The sequence below is a fragment of the Phascolarctos cinereus genome, unplaced genomic scaffold, assembly GCF_003287225.1.
Source record: "Phascolarctos cinereus isolate Bilbo 61053 unplaced genomic scaffold, phaCin_HiC Scaffold_2;HRSCAF=192, whole genome shotgun sequence".
NCBI classification, from domain to species: domain Eukaryota; kingdom Metazoa; phylum Chordata; class Mammalia; order Diprotodontia; family Phascolarctidae; genus Phascolarctos; species Phascolarctos cinereus.
The window spans coordinates 33,603,672-33,626,687 of record NW_027555625.1 but is presented as its reverse complement, the minus strand read 5'-3'; the positions used below and the strand labels follow the sequence as shown (position 1 = coordinate 33,626,687).

Sequence of the window (23,016 nt, the reverse complement as noted above, 5' to 3'; positions counted from 1 at the left end):
AATTCATATTCAATTAATGGTAATTAAAAACATCTTATTCTCATGATTAGTTATGCTTCAAGTCAACTGGCTATTAAAAATAATGGCTAACTCTCAAATGCAAGGCTTCTGATATAAAATTTAGTCTTCTTTTCTTTGTACTATACTGCCTCTTGAAACTCTCTAGTTTAATTCACTTTAACACAGCATTCACCCAAAAAGCAGATATGAATCAAGAACTTCAGTCTTAAACCCTTATTATACATGAGATAAAAATGTATGATGTACTGGGGCACTAGGAGGAAAGAACACTTATACCAGAAGGGCTTCTTCTCATCTTTCCTCCTCCAGTCTAAGGAAGAAGACCACCCTTAACAAAAATCTATTTTCTAGTACTACCACTTCCCCCTCCACATTAGCGGCAAAAAAGATAGACAAAATCCTTCTAATAACAACTTATAGGCAAGCAAAACAAATTCCCACACTGGCCATGTCCAAATTGTGAGGAAAGCTGAGTGCCACAGAATGGATGCTTTTGAATTGTGGTGCTGGTGAATACTTTAAAGAGTCCCTTGGAAAGCAAAGAGGTGAAATCTCTCAATACTTAAAGAAATTAATTCAGATTTTTCACTGGAATCTCAAGAATAAAGGTCAATCACATGAATGTCAGAAGTTGGGTAGCATATTTCATCAGGAATCCTCCTGAAAACAATAGGTGGTCACTGGGTTAATCAGTTTTTAAATCTTTCAGATTTTTTTGTATTCACAATATTGCCATTGAATAAATTTTTCTACTGCTCTGCTTACTTCATTCTGCATTGATTCACACAAGTCTTCCTAGGATTCTATGGAAAAGTTCCTTGTGTCATTTCTTATATTACAATATTTTTCTATCACCTTTACAAACCAAAACATGTTCAGCCATTCCACAAATGATTGGATTCCCCTCAGTTTCTAACTGTCTGCCACGACAAAAAGAGCTGCTATCAATGCTTTTGTACAATATGGGTCATTTTCTCTTTCTTTGATCCCTTTGCACCTAGGAATAGTACTACTGAGAAAGAGTATGTGCACAGTTTAGTAATTTTGTCAGCATTATTCCAAAGTGCTTTCAGGAATGGCTGGTCCATCGGCCCTGAAGTCAGGAGGACCTGAGTCTAAATCGAGCTTCAGACCAAACACTTGACATTCACTAGCTGTGCTACCCTGGGCAAATCACTTAACCCCAACTGTATATAAAAGAAAAAAAAGAATGGCTGGTCCATGGCGCAGCTAGGTGGTAGAGTGAATAGAGCTCTGGCCTTGGAGTCAGGACCTGAGTTCAAATCCAGCCTCAGACACTTAACACTTACTAGCTGTTTGACCCTAGGCAAGTCACTTGCCTCACCAAAAAACCAAAAAAACAAAAGAATGGCTGGTCCAAGTTGTAGATCCATCAATAGCAGGGGCCATCTCAAGTCTTGCTGATCTCTATCTTGCCACTGAACTCAAATGGCTTCAGAAGACAAAGTGAAGCCAGTGACCTTGTACAGCCCTCCCTCACTTAAATCCAATTCATTTGCAAGTCATGGCATCATGTTCCTTATGAGATGGTCCTCTTCCAGAATGAAGGACAACCAATAACTTGTGAGTAGTTTGAGCTGCCTCACTGGGGACCCAACTGGTCAGTTCTAGCTGGGCAACTCAGCTCCTTCCTCTCTTCTGTCTTCCCTCCTATCTCTCCCTCTGAGTACATGAGTTATCATGCCCCTGGGGTTTACAGGCTAGATTTAGTTCTTAAAGGCCATGCCTGCTCCAGGTTCGCCGTGGCCTGCGTGCCCACACCGAACTGAGCTCCTCTCCCCGCTTGACGTGATATGCCTTTTAGATCAACCATCCAGGCTGTCTTGGCCTGGAAATTTGTTTTACTCTGTCTTTTTGTGGGTTCTCCTGCTTTAGAATTTGTTTAGAGCCATTTTGTTTGCGGGTGTTTGGAAGGGTTTGGGGGACAGCTCAAGCTTACTTGACATTCCTTTCACTGTCATATCTGCCCACCCCAGAGTACTTACCACTCCTCAATCCCACCCAAATCTTTTCAGTGTACATAACAATCAGTCTGACCCCCATTAAGTTGCAGAATCCCTAACAATACTGCCCACTATGTCGGCCTTACAATAAAACTTGTCTTTTGTCTGGAAGAAGGTTTCAGTGCTTGAATTCATCCAGGCAGATGCTGCCCCATACCCTGACAGTTTGGGGTTCACAGCAACCCAAACTGCATCAGAAATGTTTTGTATTACTTCATATCTACAATGGATACCCTAATGTTCCCCTTCTTAATGGGTAGGAGAAGGACTGGAGGGAGGGGAAGAATTTGGAACTCACAATTTAAAAAAACCCAACAACAAAGTAAATGTATGTTTGTTTGGTTTTTTATGTGTGGAGAGGATAAATTGGTGTCTGTCGTTATATGATTCTCTCATGCCCACAATTTCTAGCGTTACAGTACAGGACAAAGAAGCCTATCCCACAGTCTCTGGCCTGAGATGCTATTTCAGGAAAGAAGCAAGTGGCACTCACCTTTCCTGGCCTGGCTGTCAGTACAGAAGCCATTCCCTCTTCCTCAAGGTTCTCATCTACTGGGGCAGAGCAGAGGCTATACAAGATAAAGCTGGGGAGGAAAGGAGAACCAGGAGAGTTAGGGGTCATGCTGTTGGGTCTCCCTTGCTCAGAGACTAGAAATTCCTATTCCTCCACTGCAGGGCAGATCAAGGAGGGGGGCATAGTACTGGGAGGTGGGGGTAGGAAAAGGCCAGAAGGAAACGGTCATTTTGATGGGGTATAGGCCCAAGTCAAGACCTCTGCCCCTCACCTGAAAAGAATTGGGGTTCCATTTGTTTGAGGGGGAAATGACGGGATACGGGCCCAAGTGGAGATCTTTGCTCATTACCCCAAAAAGAATTTGGGTCCCACTTTTCTACAGGCCCTAGAAAACCCAAACTTGGACTCTCCCTGAACACTCCCACTTGACTGATTAAGTCTGAGCATTTCCCTGAGGCTATAATCTTATTAACTGGCCTTTCATTATAGCCTATGCCCAATCTCCCAATTCTATTACCCTTAACCAAGCCCAGCTTTCATTGTCTGTTACTTCCCAATCACCCTCAGACACTTCCCACTCTTGATCCTATGGTCTAGACCCCATTCTACCTCCCAGTCACCCCCATCAAGATCCCTGCCAGACCCCTGCTCCCAGACCTCTCCTCCACAAACTACCTGGCCACTCCTAGATCCCTCCCACAGTCTTTTTGTATCTAAGATCCCTCCTGTCTCCATTAAAGTGCTCTGATTCTTACACTCTAGGCAATGGCCGAGAGGTGTTCTAGCCCGCTGGTCAATATTCTGTCCCAAATGTTTAGATGCCTTAAGAGTCTGGCCAACGTGGCAGATCCTTGATAAACCTTGTCTTTCGCTGAAAGGTTTGGGTCGAATTTATTTGGACATTCATTCCTGCTCTTGATATTTCGGGGTGCCAGAAATCCTGAACCTCAACAATTTCTCTTCTGGGGGGGGAAGGGGTCCAGAAGGAAGCTGTCATTCCTCTCGAGGGCAGGGGGGAGGGGTGTCTTCGGGCCAGAATATCTTTAGAGACAAAGTGGAGAACTGACAGGTGACCCTTTCGGCAGGTGACGAACAAGGGGCCCCGGCAGCATCAGGGAGGGCTTCCGGGAGGAGGCGCTAGCCAGGAGGATGCTGGGAAGAGATGAGGCCACGGAAGTCCGCACCGAGGACCAGACAGACCCACCCTGGGAGCACATTCCTAGGGACTATGGGCACGGGGCAAGGCCTGAGACCTGGGGGGTCAGGCGCCGAGCGGGGTCACTAGAAGCGGGTGTGACTGAAGGAGGAATACAACCTACCCCCAGGCTCTGCCTCCACCCGCTCGGCCTCCAACTCCCGCCCCTCCCCAGACCTCTGGGAGCCCCTCAGGGGCTTTCTTCCTCCTCTGCCGGAAGCTCCTCCCATTCTCCGGTTGCTCCCCAGGCAGCCCCCGCTGTTCCGACCCCGCCACACCCCCGCACCGGCTCCGCCTGGGCCTGGCCCCGCTCACCCCGTCACACTTCAGCCCAGGGCAGAAAAGGGGAAGCTGGAACCAGCGAGCGTGGAAGAGGCGGAGAGAAAAGGGGGCGGAAGTTTCATAGTTAGACGGAAGTGCAGTCCTCCTGCCCGTAAGCTTGGATAATGCCCGTGAGGCCAGCGCCGCCTTCTGGGAATCGTAGTCGGGAGGCTGAGGCGCCCTCTGCGCATGTCTGGGGTCGGGCCCCACCCCCCAGCCTGGATTGCCGCCGCTACCCTGCCTGCCCCGCCCTTCCTGCCAGGAGCTCCGCCCTCGAGGTGAGCGCGGCCTTCTGAGAATCTAGTCTGGAGGCTGAGGCGCCCTCTGCGCATGCCCCGGGCCGGGCCCCTCCCCCAGCCTGGAATGCAGCCCTGCTTCCCTGCCTGCCCCGCCGTTCCTGCCGGGAGCCCCGCCCCCTCCGCTCTTCCCCTTACCTCATGAGTGCCAGTCCTTTGGTAGATGGACTAAATGAAACTAAGAGCTGACGTTTACGCGGAGCTTACTGTGTTTCAGGCACTGCTAAGTACTGTACAATGACTCTCTCACGTGGTCCTCACAGCAACCCTGGGAAGCAGGGGCTGTTATAGCCCCCATCTTGTAGATGTGGAAACTACGGTGAAGTGACTTGTCCAGGGTCACAGAGCTAGCAAGTGACTGAACTTGGATTTGAACTCGTCTTCCTTACACCATACCCAGAACTCTATGAGGCAATAAGGGTCTTTCCATCCCAGACTGACTCTTGTGAAGACAAACTAGTCCGTCTTTTGCCTCAGTTACTAGCCTAGCCTTTAATTACTGAATGGGTGTTGCCTCAGATGAACTGAGACCCGGGAAAGGCCAAGGTCTCCCACTGCATCAGGAGCCATCACCAGCTGGCCTGACCTATGTCTTGCCACTGGACTCTGGTGAATGTGGAGGTGAGAGTGCGGCTGGTGCCTTTGCACGGCTCTGCCTCGCTTAAAGCCAATTCACTGACAAGTCAAGTCCTCGCCCTGGGATGTCATGGCCCACCGCACCACGTGGCTGCCCCTCCTTTCTCCCTTACTCCTGACAGAACTGACAGATGTGGTTGCCGAGCCTGTGACTGTGATACTGCAAGATCATGAATAATGGGAGAGGAACAACAGGAGAAACGGGAATGTCCAATTTTTCAAAAAGCAGCAGAGAACAGGACCAGGAAATTGTAGGTGCTGTGCTGTTCAGTCCTGTTCAATTCTTCCTGACCCCATTTGGGGTTTTCTTGGGAAAGGTGCTGGAGTGGTTTGCCATTGCCTTCTCTGGCTCAATTTAGAGGTGAGGAAACTGAGCTTTAAACAAGGTTAAATGACTTACCCTGAGTCACAGAGCTAAGAAAGTTTTAAGGCCAAATTTGAACTCAGTCCTGATGACTGCACTCTGTGGACTGTGGCAACTAACTCTTGTCATAGGCTGAGTGCTTTTATCATTGCACAAAGTTCTAGGTTGTATTTTAAAATATTATTGGTATGTTTGTTTTTACGTTGCATTCCCCCACCCAAATATATTTTTCCCCTTTCCTATACAAAGAATCATCTCTTATAACAAGGAATATAGAGAGAAAGCAACTGAAGAAAGGTAACATCTTTACTGCCTCAGACAGTATAAGTCACATTCCACAAATATAACCCACCACGTCTGCAGTGAGAGGAGGAGGAATTCCAAAATAAGGGAGGGGGGTCTCTCTCTCCCCTTGCTCTTCTGAGATATTGTTACCTTTGAAAATCAGAGAGGCAAGATTTCTTGCATCTGATAATACCTGTTCCCTGAAGAGAGAATGGCCCCAAGCAAATTAAAAAGGTCAGATTTACAAAGTGTGTCATACTAAATGTGTTTTGTATCACAACCTCATAATTTTACCATGGATTTTTATTTTCAACAAGATAGGATGAAATAATTAAAAATGTCTTCTCACTTCTGAATATTATGGAAGTATTTTGCATGACTACACATGTATAACTTGCATCAAGTTGCTTGACTTCTCAATGAGGGTGGGAGGGGAGGGAGGGAGGAAGAAAATTTGGAACCCAGAGTTTTAAAAGCAAATGCTTAAAATTGTTTTCACATGCAACAGTGAAATAAGATATACAGGCAATGGGGTATAGAAATCTATCCTGCCCTATAGGAAAATAGAAGGGGAAAAGGATAAGAGAAGGGTGGATGGAGCAGGGGGAAGAGATAGGAGGGATGGCAGATTATGGTAAAGTGTATTCAGAATGCATGCTGTATTGGGGTAGGGGTAGGGACAAGATGGGGAGAAAATTTGGAACTCAAAAGTTTGTGAACTCAATGATGAAAACTAAAAATACATAAATTAAGGAATCTTTAAAAAAAAAAGTAGTGTGCCCAACAGTGGCTGATCAGACCAATATGAGCTCAGAAGGCTCCACCACAGGTGAGACACAAAGTCCATATGAACGTTGGGAGTGGCGCATCAATGCAGGTCTATGTCACAGGAGATGCACTGGAGAAACACTTCTCCCACTATCTCCAGTTCCCTTAACATGTTGCATTAGCATCATCTGCCATCATCTTCATGATAAATCATTTCTGCCACATTCTCTGCCCATCTGCCTATGGGAACAAAGCCTCATACATGTTCCTAACTCCTCTTGCTGGTAATCTGTACCATTTCTTCTGCCTCCACCATCTAGCAAGACATGGAAAAAAGACTGAGAGAGGGAAGGAGGTATGACTTCCCATTCAGGACAGACAGTGTTGACTCATGGTTACTGGACATGTTCTGAAGTATAAGGATGCTGTTCTTGTTCCTCACCTTGTGCTGCTGTGTTTAAGTAAGCCCTGGGTATAGGGATCAGTTTCCAGGTGTTCCAAGGAGGCCACCTGAATGCTCCCTAGGGTCCCAACTACCTCTTCAGGAAACCCAATTCTACATTCAGATAGGTCTTACTGGCAAGTTTTCTTAACTCAAACCTAAATTTGCCTCATTGCAATTTTTAGCAATTATTGCTAATCCTACCTTCTGGAGCCAAAATAAGGAATTCTAATCCTTCTTGCCTGGGGTAGCCCTTCAAACCAATCAAATGATCACAAAGTTATTGAGCATCTACTACGTGCCAGGCATTGAGCTCAACACAGGTGACAAGGACAAAGACTCCAACAAATCTCCAAACAGCTCACACAGAAGTGTGTTTGTACACACATCCGTCTACACATGAATATACACTGTTCTTGCTGTTGCTCTGTGACTTCAGTTAGATCTGACCATTACCCAATCTGTGGTCTTCTTGACAAAGATACTGGGGGGTTTGCCATTTCTTTCTCCTGATTTTACAGATGACGAAACTGAAACAAACTGGGTTAAGTGACTTGCCCAGAATCACACAGACACTAAGTGTCTGAGGCCACATTTCAACTCAGAAAGATAAGTCTTCCTGACTCCATGCCTGGCACTCTATCCACTACACCACCTAGCTGACCCTTATGTAATGGTGGTCTACGTGTATTGATCTCAGGAAGTCCAGACATTCTATAGACTCTCATTACAGGAGGGGTTTTTTTTTAATTAAAAAATTCACTTTTATTTTTAGCAATTACTTTTTCTTCTCCTTCATGGGACTAAAAAGAAAAGTATAACCTACATAATATATATACACACACAAACACATTTTGGTCACACCTCAAAATGTAAGTTTCACTTTGTACTTTAAATCCATCACCTCTCCAGAAAGAGATGAGCAGAGCAGCATGCTTATCTGCAGTACCCTGGAATCATGGTTTGTCGAGGTCTAGGATAATCATTTACAGAGTTAATTGTCCATCTTGATGAGCATAGGTAACCTCCACACTGAATTCCCCATAAGGATAAAATCATAGGCCCAGAACTAAACAGACACACGGGCATTCTTTCTCTCTTCAAACACATTCTCTACACAATCAGCAAATTCATCTTCAAAAACCACAGGTCAAACCGTATCATTCCATTCTAGCGCATCAGTAGCTTTCTGATTGGACAGCTAGGTCGTACAGTGGAGAGCCATGCCTGAGTCAGGAAAACTCATCTTCTTCAGTTCCAAATCTAGCCTCAGATACTGCATGATGTTGGGCTAGTCACTTAAGCCGGTTTCCTTCAGTTTTCTCATCTGTAAAATGAGCTAGAGAAGGAAAATGCAAACAACTCCAGTATCTTTGCCATGAAAACCCCAAATGGGGTCACAGTCAGACACAACTAAAAAATGACTGCAGAACAAAAAGAATTCTGACTGACTCTAGGATAAAACACTGCTTTCAGTCTGTCTTTAGAAGTTGATTATATGTTACCTGCCTGCCAGGAGGTGACAAGATGCCTCAAAATCATTGAAGAGGAGGTGGACGAGAGTAACAGCTCTAGGCACTGAGCTTAATGGGACAAGTATGGTTGAGGGGATGGCCACACTGGAACAATCTTGGACCTCCAAAACTTGGCTCACATTAGACTTTGCACCCACGTGGCTAGAACTGGCAACACATTACTGAGGTTCAGGGAGACAGGCAGAACTCTTAGGCTTTTCTTCTCTGCCACAGAAATATCCAAGTTTTAAGAGTATAATATGATCCATGTCATGAGTGATTTCAAATGCTTTTAGGGCATCATTTTAAAAAGATACTACCTAAACATTACAGGGCAGCTAGGTGGCGCAGTGGATAGAGCTCCAGCCTTGGAGCCAGGAGGACCTCAGTTCAAATATGGACCTCAGACACTTACTAGCTGTGTGACTCTGGGCAAGGCACTTAACTCCGATTGCCTCACAAAACAAAACATAAACAGAGTTACATTTGAGTTACAATTGAGTTCTCTCCATGAGCCACTGAGAAGAGAAATAATGTATCATCTATACATGTGAAATCATGTAAAACATATTTATTAGCTATGTCATAAAAAAGCAGGAAAATTTTGAAAAGTGAAAAAAGTTATACTTCTATTTATACTAAGTTTGTCAGTTCTCTCTCTGGAGGTGAACAGCATTTTACAGCATGAGTCCTCTGGAATCGTCTTAGATCATTCTCTTGATCAGAATAGCTAGGTGATTCACAATTGATCATGGTATCATCATTAAAAATATTGCTATTAATGTGTACAAAGACTTCCTGATTTTGCTTACTTAACTCTACAGCTATTTATATAGGTCTTCCCAGGAAAAATTATCTCCCTCCTTTCTTAGAGCACAATAATATTCCATCACTATCATATACAACCACTTCATTCAGCAACTGATGGTTATCCCCTCAAATTTCCAATTTTTATTACCATAAAAAAACCCACTATACACATTTTGTACACATAAGTCCTTTTCTGTTGATGTCTTTGGGATATAGACCTAGTAGTGCTATCGATGTGTGAAAGGGTAGGCACACTTTTATAGCCCTTTGTGCAGTTTCAAATTTTCCTCTAGAATGGTCGGACCAGTTCTGCATTGTGCATTACTGTCTCTATTTTTCCTCACCCCCTCCAGAATATCACTTTCTTTTTCTGCCATGTTGGCCAATCTGAGCTAAAGTGACATATTACTTCGAAGTTGTTTTCATTTGCATTTCCCTAATCAATAGTGACTTAAATCATTTTCATTATTATTGATTGTTCTGATAACTTCATTGAAAACTGTTCCTATTCCTCAACCATATTGGGAATTTTATTCACTTTTCATATGTGTCACTAATTAGATGACAAGGCATTTGGTTATAATGAGAAGATAATAGTTAATCCTGCTGTTTACCTGCACTTCAGTGAACTTCTTTCCTTGGACATTCAGGTCACTGGGCAGAAATTACATTGCACTAACATCTGCCACACACCCTTGTGATGCTTTATTTTAATTAAGGTGATTTCAAATTTGTAAGGTCCACAGTGGCTACAAAAATGAATAGAAGCAGAAGCAGCACCAACATCAGGAACACAGCTCAGATTATGATATATTCCTCAAGCTGTCAACAATTATTCATCACTCATCAGGCACAGCCTCATCTCATGGCCAAGACGTCATCCCCAAGTGTCTTGCAAGCCATATGCCCAGGGATCAAAGTTAATACTAAGGCTGTCCCTATACCACTATCCACTCAGCAGCCTCTGCCTCAGCCAGTATAACCTCTCCTTCCATGAAGGTACATAGGATGATAACACTAAATCTTTGCCTCTTTACAGGCCTCTGCAGAGAGGAAAAATGACTCTAGTAACATTTCTCTGATGAACATAAAGTAATGTGCTGAGTCTAAAGGCCTCCGTAAACTCAAAAGATTTCTCTCCAGAATTAATTCTTTGATGTTGAGCAAGTCTGTCAATTGTGTCTTACTCCAAAAGACCTTCCCACATTCACTACATTCATAAGGTTTCTCTCCAGTAGAATTCTGTGATGCACTGTAAGTTGTGTAAGATCTGAATTGGAATGCACAGCCTCCTCCCCACACTCCTTACATTCCTGAGAAATCTCACCAGGATGAATTATCTGATGTACATAAAGTCGTACTCTCTACCTAAAGGCCATTCTATATGCATTACATTCTTAAGGTTTCTTTCCTGAATAAATTCTTTGGTGTTGAGTAAGTTTCATTCTCACTCTGAAAGACTGCTCATATTCAATATATTCATGAAGTTTCTCTTCAGAATGAATATCTTGATGTCAAATAAGATCCGAGTTGTAGGGGAAAACCATCCCACACTCATTAAATTTATTATGGATATCAACAGTATGAGTTTTCTGATGTACAGTAAGATATGACTTCCTCAGGAAGGCCTTTCCACATTTACCACATTCATAAGGTTTCTCTCCCGTGTGAATTCTGTGATGCACTGTAAGTTGTGTCTTCCTGCTGAAGGCTTTTCCACATTCACTACATTCATAAGTTTTCTTTATACCATGAATTTTTTTATGTAGAAGAAGATCTGAGTTGTACAGGAAACCCTTCCCACACTCCTTATATTCATAACATATATCTCCAGTATGAAATCTCTGATGACTTGTGAGACTTGACCTTCCCCTGAAGGTCTTTCCACATTTACTACATTCATAAGGTTTCTCTCCAGTATGAATTCTCTGATGCACTGTAAGTTGTGTCTTATCCCTGCATGCCTTAACACATGCACTACATTCATAAGGTTTCTCTCCAGCATGAATTCTCTGATACACTCTAAGTTGTATTTTCCTCCTGAAGGCCTTCCCACATTCACTACATTGAAAAGGTTTCTCTCCAGTATGAATTCTCTGATACTCTGTAACTTGTATCTTCCTCCTGAAGGCCTTTCCACATTCACTACATTTATAAGGTTTCTCTCTAGTATGAATTCTCTGATGCACTGTAAGTTGTCCTTTATATCTGCAGTCCTTCCCACATTCATTACATTCATAACGTTTCTCTCCAGTATGAACCCTGTGATGCAGAGTTAAGTTGTGCCTTATCCCTGAAGGCCTTCTCATATTCATTACACGAGAAAGGTTTATCTCCCGTAAATACTCTGATCTCTGAAAGGAAGAATAAAAACCTGATTAACTCTCTCTTTTTTATTTTTTTTCTTTTAGGCAACTGCTGTTAAGTGACTTGCCCAGGGTCACACAGGTAGTAAGTGTCAAGCGTTTGGTCTGAGGTCACATTTGAACTCAGGTCCTCCTGACTTCAGGGCTGGTGCTCTATCCACTGTGCCACCTAGCTGCCCCCTCTCTTTTTTTTAAAACTAGGTTTTAGAGGTATTCTCTTGCCTTCTCATTTGAAAAGGATAGTCTTACTAGTCGTTCACTAAGAATCAATTTATCTTATTTGAAAATATGAAGACTCAAAGGTACCACACGTAAATAATCTAACTGATGATGAAATTACCTCGAAGGATGAATGAACTCTTACTCTACTTTCAGTGTCTGGCATTCGAATGGAATAAGTATATTCAGAAAAAAAAAAGAAAACATGATTTTGAGAACTTGCAAATGTATCTTTATCATTTGAGGTAAAACTAGGAAGAGAAAAGCCTGAACAGAAAAAAAAAATAGAGAACTGAGTTCCAAGCAACGAAGAGAAATAGATAAATGAAGTAAACAGAATAAAGAAGAAATATGAGATGGAAAATGTGACAATCACTCTCATAAATGTCATCTAAAAATCAAATATATCTACTTTCTAAGGAATTGATTGAAATCTGTAAGAGTAAGACATAGTTGTTTTTGAGAGGAGAAATTATTAATAATTATCTTAAACATTACTCAAACTCCAATATTGAAAGTAGAAAAACAAGCAATAAGTAGCCATCACATTAGCAAAGATACTTTAAAATGATAAATTTTCACAATTATGTCAAAATAGTTGCACATAAAGATGCTACTGCCATTTTTTTTAATAATTTTTTTTTGGGGGGCAATTCTGGTTAAGTGACTTGCCCAGGTCACACAGCTAGTAAGTGTCAAGTGTTTGGTCTGAGGCCAGATATGAACTCAGGTCCTCCTGACTTCAGGGCCGGTGCTCTATCCACTGTGCCACCTAGCTGCCCCTTACTGTCATTTTTTCTGAAAAAAAGAACAGCAATTTCAGCTAAAGCTACAAAAATGTTCATGTCCTTTGACCCAATGCTCCCAGGACTAGGTCAGCATCCTCAATATGTAACTGAAAGCAAACAAAGAACTCTCCGTAAAATTTCCACAAGAGCTTTCTGTGAAATAGCAAAATACTGAAAACATATAGGTCCAATGATGGGGATATGGCTACATAAGTCCTGTCATATGAACAGAATAACGTGCCTTTTACAAACATAATTTCAAAGTGTAAAGAAAATCAGGATGGCACATAAAATGATACAATGAAGAAAAGGGAATGAGGTTAGGATGAAATATTTTAAATCTAACAGCAGCAAAGCAAGACAATCATTAAAACAAAATATAAGAAAATATCAGAAGAGAACTAAGAAGCAAAAAGAGCACATTATTTAATATCTTCAGGAATGTACTTATTTGGAATGGGAGAATGAATTCATGCAAGTGAGGCAGGAGCATGCCAACTACCCTGTACTAAGGCAACAACTTTCTTTGAGAATGGAAGTACATTTCAGTAAAGAGATACATAAAAAAGTAATTCCTTGGGATAAAAAAAGAAGTTTGAAAGTCTCAGCTCCTCTCAACAGGCCTGAGAAGCTTTGACAGGCCACTATGTGCAACATTTTAGAAGAGCATTGACCTAAAATGACCAACAGAACAGTATTTTGCAGCCACCCATCTGCTTGGCTTTTATGTAGTCACCTGGACAGCTGCTTCTTGGAATATCTGTCTCTGGCATGCAAGATGCTTCCCCTCTTTCCAACTGGTAGATCACATCTGGGTTGGAAACTGCAAATCCTGGTCATTGAAAATGAAAAAGTGTCAGGGAGGTATTTCAGAGTTCCATCATAGAAGAGATAGATGAAATACTCCTTCCAACTCTTAACACAAAGGTGGGGGAATAAGGGCACTGAATGTATCTTATACCACCAAAGGCATGATGTTATCTGATTTTGTCTTGAGATTTTTGTTTTTCAAACATATGGGGTTCAATGGGCTGAGTGGAGGGAGAAGTAGGGTGTTTTCTTTTCTTTTTTTAAGGTGTCAGGGCAAGGAGGAATTACATCTTTTTAACAAGCCTCCACACAAAACTTAATAAAAGAATTTAAGACTAATTTAAGCTCTATGCTAGGCAGACCTCAAGGACATACAAAAGACCACTATATTATGGTAGAATGGATTACTGAGTAGGACTTGGGGCAAAAATTGTTCATTTGACTCACTCCCTGCTTAGACAGTGCAACATTTTGTATGATGAAACCTACATTGGGATTAAAAAGGAAAATCTTGGATTTGAAGCAACAGAGAGGGGAAGACACATTCTCAAGAATAACAAATCAAGAAATCAGTTTCCAGGCATAGTAAGCAAAGACCTTTTTCCTGGAAACAGGTAGTACAAGTAATCTGTCTCTTGGCTACAAAAGGATCAGGAATATTTTCCTCTTGTACACCAAAGAATAACTGTTAAAATCTTGAAAGCTGTCATAGTACATATCAAGACTCCAAAGGGGTGGCTGTTCTTACCCAAAGAGACCAAGTTCCTATAGTTCTCCAGCATCACATCCCTGTACAGCGTTTTCTGAGATGGGTTCAATTGTACCCACTCTTCCTGGGTGAACTCCACAGCCACATCCTTGAATGTCACTGATTCCTGAAATAACAAAAACAATTGTGCTTACCCAGCTATAGCTCTCCTATAAAGTCCAAACGTAAACAGCTTGTCAGCAGGGTGACAGAATGCAGGGCATTAGGACAGCAAATGGTACAGGGAATTGAGGCAATTTGAGTCAACCACACTGACTCCATTTTGTGGACTGGATTGTGGAGGTAGCTGAGTTCTGTCTTCTGTTCAATTATAGGTCTAGTCCAACTTTGTCTTGTGGAGAAAATTTATTCAATTGAGGGAACTGGGAGAAAAAATTTTTGCATTGTTTGAACCTAGTCTTTCCTGGCTGGTAAATCAGAACACCTCTCTCTGCTTGCTGTTTGGAGACCCTTAACTAAGGACCTAGGTTATGCTGACCAGAAACCCAGTCAGACCCAAAAAGACTGATATAAGGAGTTCTCACAATTCTGCATTTCAAGCCACACATATGTCTTATCTGCCAACTGGCCCCATAGTGAACAATTAGTTATTTTAAGTTCCTTTGATTATATACACTGTTGACTGGACGGGTACACCTTTTTCTAAATTCAGGGAACTGAGTCTGTTCCCCACTTACCTCTTCACATCCAAAGCCAATAATCATTCCTCCAATTAGAAATCAGGTTACCTGATATCGTAGTATTTGTTTCTAACTAATTGGCTTTGTTTTTAATGTATACAAGTACATCTCCCCCTATATTCTGGGTCCAGCCAAAAGTTGAGGAAGGGGCCTAGTCCCAATTTGATCTGCAGTTGTCATGCCTTATTATAAAATTGATATGCCCAAAAGATCGAATGTTCATTTCTTCAGTCATTTCATCTTTCCCTTGCTACAAGAGATTGGTTCATTTATTTATTTGTAGCCCAGTATAGTGCGTGATATTCAGCAGACACTTAGTAATTCCACAATCAGAAAGAACTAATATATTTTACTTTTATCTCATAATAGCAGCCATCTCTAGGATGGGGGGTGAGAGAAGGGAAAGAAAAGAAATTTACATGATAACTTTATATATATTAAAAAGGAATAGCAAATTGTACATAACAGACTCAGAGTTTCACGTGCAATCATCTTTTTCTTTTATTATAGTATGTATTGGAAATGCTTGTTTTGTTTTAAGAATTAAAAACTAAACAAAAAATTTAAAAACAGAACTCCTCCCAATTGGTTGGCAAACTCCTGGAGGGAAGGAGCCATTACTGCCATACTTTGTATCCTCCACACTCAGTATGATGCCTGGCACTTTGTAGGTGCTCAATATTCTTATTGTGGTAAAAGGTTCCAATGACATCAATTTTAAATGTGTGTTTTTGTGTGTGTATTCTCATTTTATAATGTGCACCCATAGCTCCTACTTCTGCCCTCTAAGTTGAAGCAGTATTATGGCTAATTCCATTTCTACTTACTGAAATAAACAATGAAAATGAAATAGCTCAAGGAGCTATCATGTGAGGGGCAGCTAGGTGGCGCAGTGGATAGAGCACCAGCACTGGAGTCAGGAGGACCTGAATACAAATCTGGCTTCAGACACTTGACACTTACTAGCTGTGTGACCCTGGGCAAGTCACTTAACCTCAACTGCCTTAAAAAAAACAAACAACAAAACACAAAAACAGATGCAGCTATAAGTCTTCTCTTCCAATCCTAATACAGCCAGTTCCTTTGACCAATTGGCCTGATCACTTCACCACCAAGGCACTTACCTTCTTTTCATCCAATCGCTGTGCTTCTTAAAATGTGCTGCTCTGAAACAAACACCATTGTGTTCAATGTTCCTGGAACCAGAAGAGCAAAGGCAAGCATGGGGGACTATAACCTCCTGTCTGTAACAGCATGTGAACAATTTTTTTTACGCTGAAAAGGGTGTTAAAGGACCATAACTTTCCAATTCATATATTTAGAGCTGGAAGAGACTCTGGAGTCTAATTTGCTCATTAGAGAAGAAAAGTGGCTTGCTTAAGGTCAAAAAGGGAATGAATGCTAGATGCGCACTTTGAGACCCGGTCCTCTCAGCTGCAAATCCAGGGCTATTCTCACTGTACCATGTTGCCATTCCCTTTCTCTATCACCAGACCAAGGCCACAACTGAGTTTTTACACTAAACATTCATATGAGCACTCTTCTGGGCAGCAAAGACCTGGAAACAAACTGAATTCTCACCAGTAAAGAACATCTAGAAAAAATGGCATATGAATTTACTGTCATTTATATACTTGAAAATAAAAAAGATGAGGAATTCTGAGCAGTAGAGGATGTGTATTCAGTGACAGTGTAAAAAGAGCAGACCCAACAGCACATAGCACACAAAATTACAAAAATACAATTAAAAAAAACAACCAAAATATGCTGAATTATGAGTAACTGGGAAAAAAAGGTGACTATATTATTCATCAGACTTATGGATAGGTGAACAATTTATAAATAAACAAGGGACAGATAGCAAAGTCAGGCATAAAATAGATAATTTTGATTACATTAAATTAAAAAGTTCTATATAAATAAAACAAAAACAGCCAACATTAGAAGCAAGGCAGAAAATTGGGGGAAAATTTATACAGACAGTTTATTAAATGGTCAAAGGAGATGAACAGGCAGTTTTCCAATGAAGAAATCAAAACAATTTGTAGTCATATGAAAATAGTCTAAATCATTACTAGTTAGAGAAATGTCAATGAAAACAAACTAGAGACATCACTTTACACCTAACAGATTGGCTCAAATGACAGAAAGGGAAAGTGACAAATGCTGGAGGGGAGGAGGAAAAACTGAGACACTAATTCACTGTTGGTGCAATAATAAATGATCCAACCACTTTGGAGAGCAATGTGGAATCATGCCCAGAGTTATTAAACTACCTAGACCCTTTGAGCCAGCAATACCACCACATGGTCTATCTCCAAAGATGGTTAGGGGAAAAGGAAAAGAAGCAAGTGCTCTAAAATGTTTACAGCAGCTCTCTTCCTGGCAGGAAAGAAGTGGATATTGCAAGCATGCCCATCCATTGGCGAATGGCTGAACAAGCTGTGGTACATGAATGTGATGGAATATTACTGAGCTATAAAAAATGATGAGCTATGAGATTTTAGAAAAACATGGAAAGATTTGCTTGGAATAATAAAAGTGAAAAAATGAGTACCAACATTGTACACAGTAACAACAATATTGTTTTAAGAACTTTGAGTGAATAATTTATCTATTACAAATGCCCAAATTAAATATAAAGGATATATGAAGAAAGATGCTATCTGCATCCAGAGAAAGAACTGATAAACTGAGGTATATATAGAATTTTACATGTATACATATACATTACACAAACACACACATACACACATCTATTTGTGTCTAAAGGTAACCATCTCTAGAGTGAGGGATGGGAAGAAAAAGAAATTTACATTATAGTTTTATTGTATATTTGAAAGGAATAGCAAGTTGTACATAGATTTGCAGTTTTAAGTACAATAAATCTTTTTCACTATACTGTGTGATGGAAATGCTTCTTTTATTCCATAAATTAAGAATAAAATTTAAAAACATCACAACTTCTGATAGTAGAGAAGATGGAGACCATTAAAGGAGAATGTTTTAGGAATTGTCAGATAAGTCACTACCACTGGTATTTTTGTGCGACTACTTCTTTGGCATAAAAGAGGATTAAATTTTGGAGGGTAAAGAAAAAGAACTCTTTTTCTTGAAATGTCTGTGGTGAAATAGCACAAAGGCTTATAAAAAAAATGAAAGAAACTTGTCTAATTGCTCTCTACCACTCATTCCTTGCACAGATGATCCAGTCTGTTTTCCAATCACCTTTGCACCCTTCAAACATTTTCAGGGAAGCCTGTTCTCCAGCCAGAAGTCTTCAAACAGAGCTACCAGCATAACAGTAGGCTGACATCATGTCTCTTCTGGATTACCCACAAGCTAAAACAGCCAGGTAGCTCAGGGGCTACGGCCTTGATTGGAGAAGTAACTATAATTGCTTCAATTGCTGTGTACATTCAGTCTCCCTTCATAAGCTTTCTTACACAGATGGGCTTTAAAAAAGGGCCATTCTTTGGCCAGTGGTCGTTTTTGGCAACAAACATTTGGAAAATTCTTCACAAAGGTAAGGAAGAACACTGATTCTTCATAATCTAGGCTGGTGACTTTAGATCCTGGTGAGCCAGTGATTCAACCCCTTTCATCCACGTTGGATGAAAGAACAAGGATCTGAAAAGACTTCAAGAAGTTGGAAGAATGGGATGAATTTAATAAGATGGGACTTAGGAACGGTCAATGTAAGCTACATTTCTGGCCCAACTGAGGCACTAATGGAGGTCTAACTTCAGGACTTTGGAGGACAAGTTTTTCTCGTTGAATGGCTTTGTTTAGGAATCCAATGTGCATGAAGCCCTTGTGACACTTTTGATTATGAGTCTGTATATGAAGTCTCAAAACAATGTACCAAATGACAAGAAAATGATCAAAATGTCTCATTATTTGAACTACACAGGTGCCCAGATTTACCACAGGAAATATAAAAAATTCTCATTTAAAACCAAAAATACTCAACTAATCAGTAAGGGAATAATTATTTTTATTAACAAAATGATTCACCTATTATATCCATAAAAGGAGGCTTTGCTTTCTGAAAGCATATACTACAAGAGTCCTTTAGACTTCTAAAGTGTATTTAAAATATGATTTGATTAACACAACTTGTCGTTGACAAGCCAACTGCATTAAACAAGGCAAAACAAAATAACTACTCTTTAGTTGACTCTGCTTTAGGAAAGCCCCTACCAAGGGGGAGGGCCCTGGTGTAAAAAGAAAAGAAAAGCACACCATGACACTTTTCCAATGTAATCTGTGGTTTAGAATAGTTTCTTAAAAAAAAAAAATAAAAACAAAAAACAAGGCTATCCCCTATATGTATGTGTGTATTCACGTGTACTAGGGCAACTAGATTGCTCAGTGCATGGAGGGCTGTGCCTACAGTCAGGAAGACTCAACATCCTAAGTTCAACCCTGGCCTTACATACTTATAAGCTGTGCGACCCTGGGCAAGTCATTTCACCCTGCTTGCCTCCGTTTCTTCATCTGTACAATGAGCTAGGAAAGAAAATGGCAAACTACTCAGTATCCATGCCAAGAAAACCCTAAATGGGGTCAAGAAGAGTCAAACATGACTCAAAATGACTGAACAAACTCATGTGTACACATGTAGCTTTATAAACATGTATATACATACACATGTATGTCAATGTTTATATATTCCATGTTTATTTCCAGGGCTTCATACAGCAAGTGAAGAAACCTAACAATACTTTAGAGTACAAGCTCATTTTCAAGACAAGGGTAGACTATAAAAAAAAATAGCAGGAAAAAAAATCATTGCGATTGGGAGGTGAGAAAAAGAAGGTTAGAGACCTTAGGATATATCCCATGAACCCAGCTGGAGAGGCATGAAAACATGTGTGAAATGGATCAGATCTGATCCATGATGATGCAGCTAACTCTCAAATGCAAGCCTTCTCACATAGAAGCTACTCTTTTCTCTGCACTTTGCTGCCTCTTCACTCTCTAGATTAATTCACTTGAACACAGCATCTTCCCAGAAAGGAGATATGAATCAAGAACTTGAGCCTTAAACCCTTACTTCACATTTGACAATAAGGCATGATGGGGTACCAAGAGGGAGGCATGCACATTCCAAAAGGGATTTTTCTCATCCTTCCTCCTCCTCTAGTCTAAAGGAGGGTCACCCTTAACAAAAATCTGTTTTCTAGCACTCCAGCTTCCCCCTCTACATTGGGGTGGGGGGTGGGGATAGGCAAAATCCTTCTAATAACAACTCATAGGCAGGCAAAACAAACTCCCACATTGGTCACGTCCAAACTAGGAGGAAAGCCAAGTATCCCAGAATGCATGCTTTTGAACTGTGATGCTGGAGAATACTTTTAAGAGTCACTTGGAAATCTGTCAATATTTAAAGAAATTAATTCAGATTATTCACTGGAATGTCAAGTATAAAAGTCAATCATATAAACGTTAGAAGTTCAGTAGCATATTTCATCAGAAATCCTCTTGAGAAAAAAAATGGTTGGTCACTGTGCTGATCAGAATTTTTAAATCTTTCAAAGTGGTTTGTCTTTACAATGTTGACATTGGATAAATTTTTCTCCTGCTCTGCTTACTCAATTTTGCAGTGACTCATACAAGGCTTCCTTGGGTTCCACGAAAAAGCTCCTTGGGGGGATTTCTTACAGTACAATATTTTTCCATCATCGTTGTATACCACAATAATACCACAAACGATGGGAATCTTCTCAGTTTCCAATTCTTTGCTACCAAAAAAAGGCGGCTATCAATGCTTTTGTACATGTGGGTCATTTTCTCTTTCTCTGATCCCTCTGCACCTAACAGTAATATCGCTGGGCCAAAGAGAAGGTGCACACTTTAGTAATTGTCTCAGCATTATTCCAAAGTGCTTTCAAGAATGGCTGCTCCAAGTTGTAGATCCATCAATAGCGGGGGCCATTTCAAGTCTTGCTCATCTGTATCTTACCACTGGACTCAAATGGCTTCAAAGGAGGAAGTGAGGCTAGTGACCCAGTACAGCGCTCCCTCACTTAAATCTAATTCATTTGCAAGTCAAAGCACCACCTTCCTGATGACATGTCAATCTTCAGAATGAAGGACAAACAATAACCTGTAAGGAAGTAGTCTGAGCTGCCTCACTGGGGACCCAACTGGCCAGCTCCACTGGAGCAACTAAGCTCCTTCCTCTCCTCTCCCTGTGTCCATATGGGCTATCATGCCCTTGCAATGTACTGGCTAGATTTCCTTCTTAAAGACAATACCTTAAACCCAAATTCACTCTGGCTCTCCTGGCTCTAGGTCCCAGCACAAGCACCACTTAGTGGTCATTCTTTGGGCTCCAGTAGCTCAGGGTGAATGGAAATAGAAATTGTTTCTATTCTCGCCAGAAACCCAGAGGGTCTTCCCTTTTCAGAATGATTTTATTTTTTGTTAGATAAAAGGGACCATTCCTCCTCTCATTTCTTTTTGGCTAGGAAATGTGGTTAAGTGACTTGCCCAAGGTCACCCAGCTAGTAAGGGTTGTGTGTGAGGTCACATATGAACTCAGGTCCTCCTGAATCCAGGGCCACTGCTCTATCCATTGAGCCACCTAGATGCCCCTCCCCCCTCCCCCCACCTCTCATTTCTAAACCAGCCTTAATCACTGAACTGGGCTTTGCCTCACTCAAAGTGAGAACTCCTGAAGACTTTAGCTTCAAAGGACAAAGGTCTCCCACTGTATCCCACCTCCAGTCTTCCTGATCTATATCTTGCCCTTGGATCCCTAGGGTGATGGCAACTAGACCCTCTAAAGTTAAAGACTATGTCTTTAAAAGCAACCCAGTCCCTGAAATTTTCCATCTATTTCAGCAGCCCAGATCACCGGTCAAACCAGCCAACCTAGATTACTTAAAGAGCTTACTTGACATTTCTTTCACCTGGCCCAGCCCAGACTGTTTACCACACACCTTAATCCCACCCAGATCCTTTCATGGTCCTTTTTATACTTGTAAGAATCAGTCTCTGGTCCTTCAATGAAATAGGGGACTTTCAAGCATTCCTGAGGAAAAGACCAGAGCTGAATATAAAATCTGACTTTCAAATACAAGAGTCAAGTGAAACATGGAAGAGGTAAATAGGAAAGAGAAATCATAAAATTATTATGTATGTATAGACAGATACATAGAGGGCACAGGGTGAGTTGAATATGAAGGGGTGATATCTGGAAAACACAATTAAGGGGTGAGAGAGGATTATACTGGGAGAAGGAGAAAGGGAGAAGTAGAATAGGGTAAATTATCTCACATGAAACAGACAAGAAAAGGCTTTTACAGTGGAGGGGAAATAAGGGAAGGTGAGAGGGAAAGAATGAATCTTATTGAGTGAGATAGATGAAGTATCCTCAGTACTAAAACTCATAAATTCCCTTTGTACCCCAAAGCAGTAAAACTTGATGAATTTGCAAACACTTCCTGTGCATTAAGCAAGAGGTGACCTGTGTTCCAATTCCCCAAGCAAGATAAACACTGGGAAAGATTGCTAGCTCAACCACCAGGGGCTTCCTGCTTATCTGTCTCTAGGCAGAACTTTTAAATAGTTATGAAAAGTCTTCCTGATCCTTTGTGTTTAGGCAAATATTTCCATATAAGGGTATATTGTACTAAGGGTCTTAGAAACCCACGTTTAGATTGTGCACCCTGAAACCCAGACCCCTCGGAGCCCCTCAGCTGAGAAAGATCTGATTTGCGATGGAAGGCCTACCACACTACTCACATTCATAAAGAATTTCTCCAGTATGAATTCTCTGATACCAAGTAAGATGTGGCTTCTTCTTGAAGGCCTTCGCATATTCACTACACACATAAGGTTTTTTCTCCAACATGAATTTTTGACGTCTAACAAGATCTGAATTGCAATGGAAGGCCTTCCCACACTCCTTACAAATCTCCCCAGGATGAATTCTCTGATATAAAATAATGTCCTCCATTTAAAGGCCAACCTACAAGCATTGCACTCTTAAAATGTCTTTCCTGAATGAATTCTTTGATGTTGAGTAAGTTGGATCCTCACTCTCAAGGTCTTCCCACATTCATTACATCCATAAGGTTTCTCTTCAGTATGATTTTTTTTTATGTCAAATAAGATATAAGTTGTGGGGGAAAGCCCTCCCACACTCCTTACATTTATTAAGGATGTTTTAAGTATGAAGTCT

The 23,016-nt window shown here is 41.1% G+C and overlaps 1 protein-coding gene and 1 pseudogene across 2 annotated transcripts in view; both read right to left on the bottom strand.

Annotated features, from left to right (window-relative positions):
* The window catches only part of LOC110196301 (uncharacterized), a 30,036-nt pseudogene extending 25,783 nt beyond the window's left edge, over positions 1–4,253 (bottom strand). The window contains exons 1-2 of the transcript XR_013484430.1: positions 4,070–4,253; positions 2,539–2,629 (exon numbers count right to left, since the gene is read on the bottom strand). The product of XR_013484430.1 is annotated as an uncharacterized LOC110196301 (transcript). The remainder of the gene's footprint in view (positions 1–2,538; positions 2,630–4,069) is intronic.
* Positions 4,254–8,931: 4,678 nt separating this feature from the next.
* LOC110196304 (uncharacterized) lies at positions 8,932–22,990 on the bottom strand. The gene is made up of 4 exons (XM_078149276.1): positions 15,947–22,990; positions 14,122–14,248; positions 13,300–13,395; positions 8,932–11,544 (listed from the first exon to the last, which is right to left on the bottom strand). The coding sequence occupies exon 4, from the start codon at positions 11,503–11,505 to the stop codon at positions 10,705–10,707; it is 801 nt and encodes a 266-aa protein (XP_078005402.1). The 5' UTR covers positions 11,506–11,544; positions 13,300–13,395; positions 14,122–14,248; positions 15,947–22,990; the 3' UTR covers positions 8,932–10,704.
* Between the last annotated feature and the right edge of the window lie 26 nt (positions 22,991–23,016).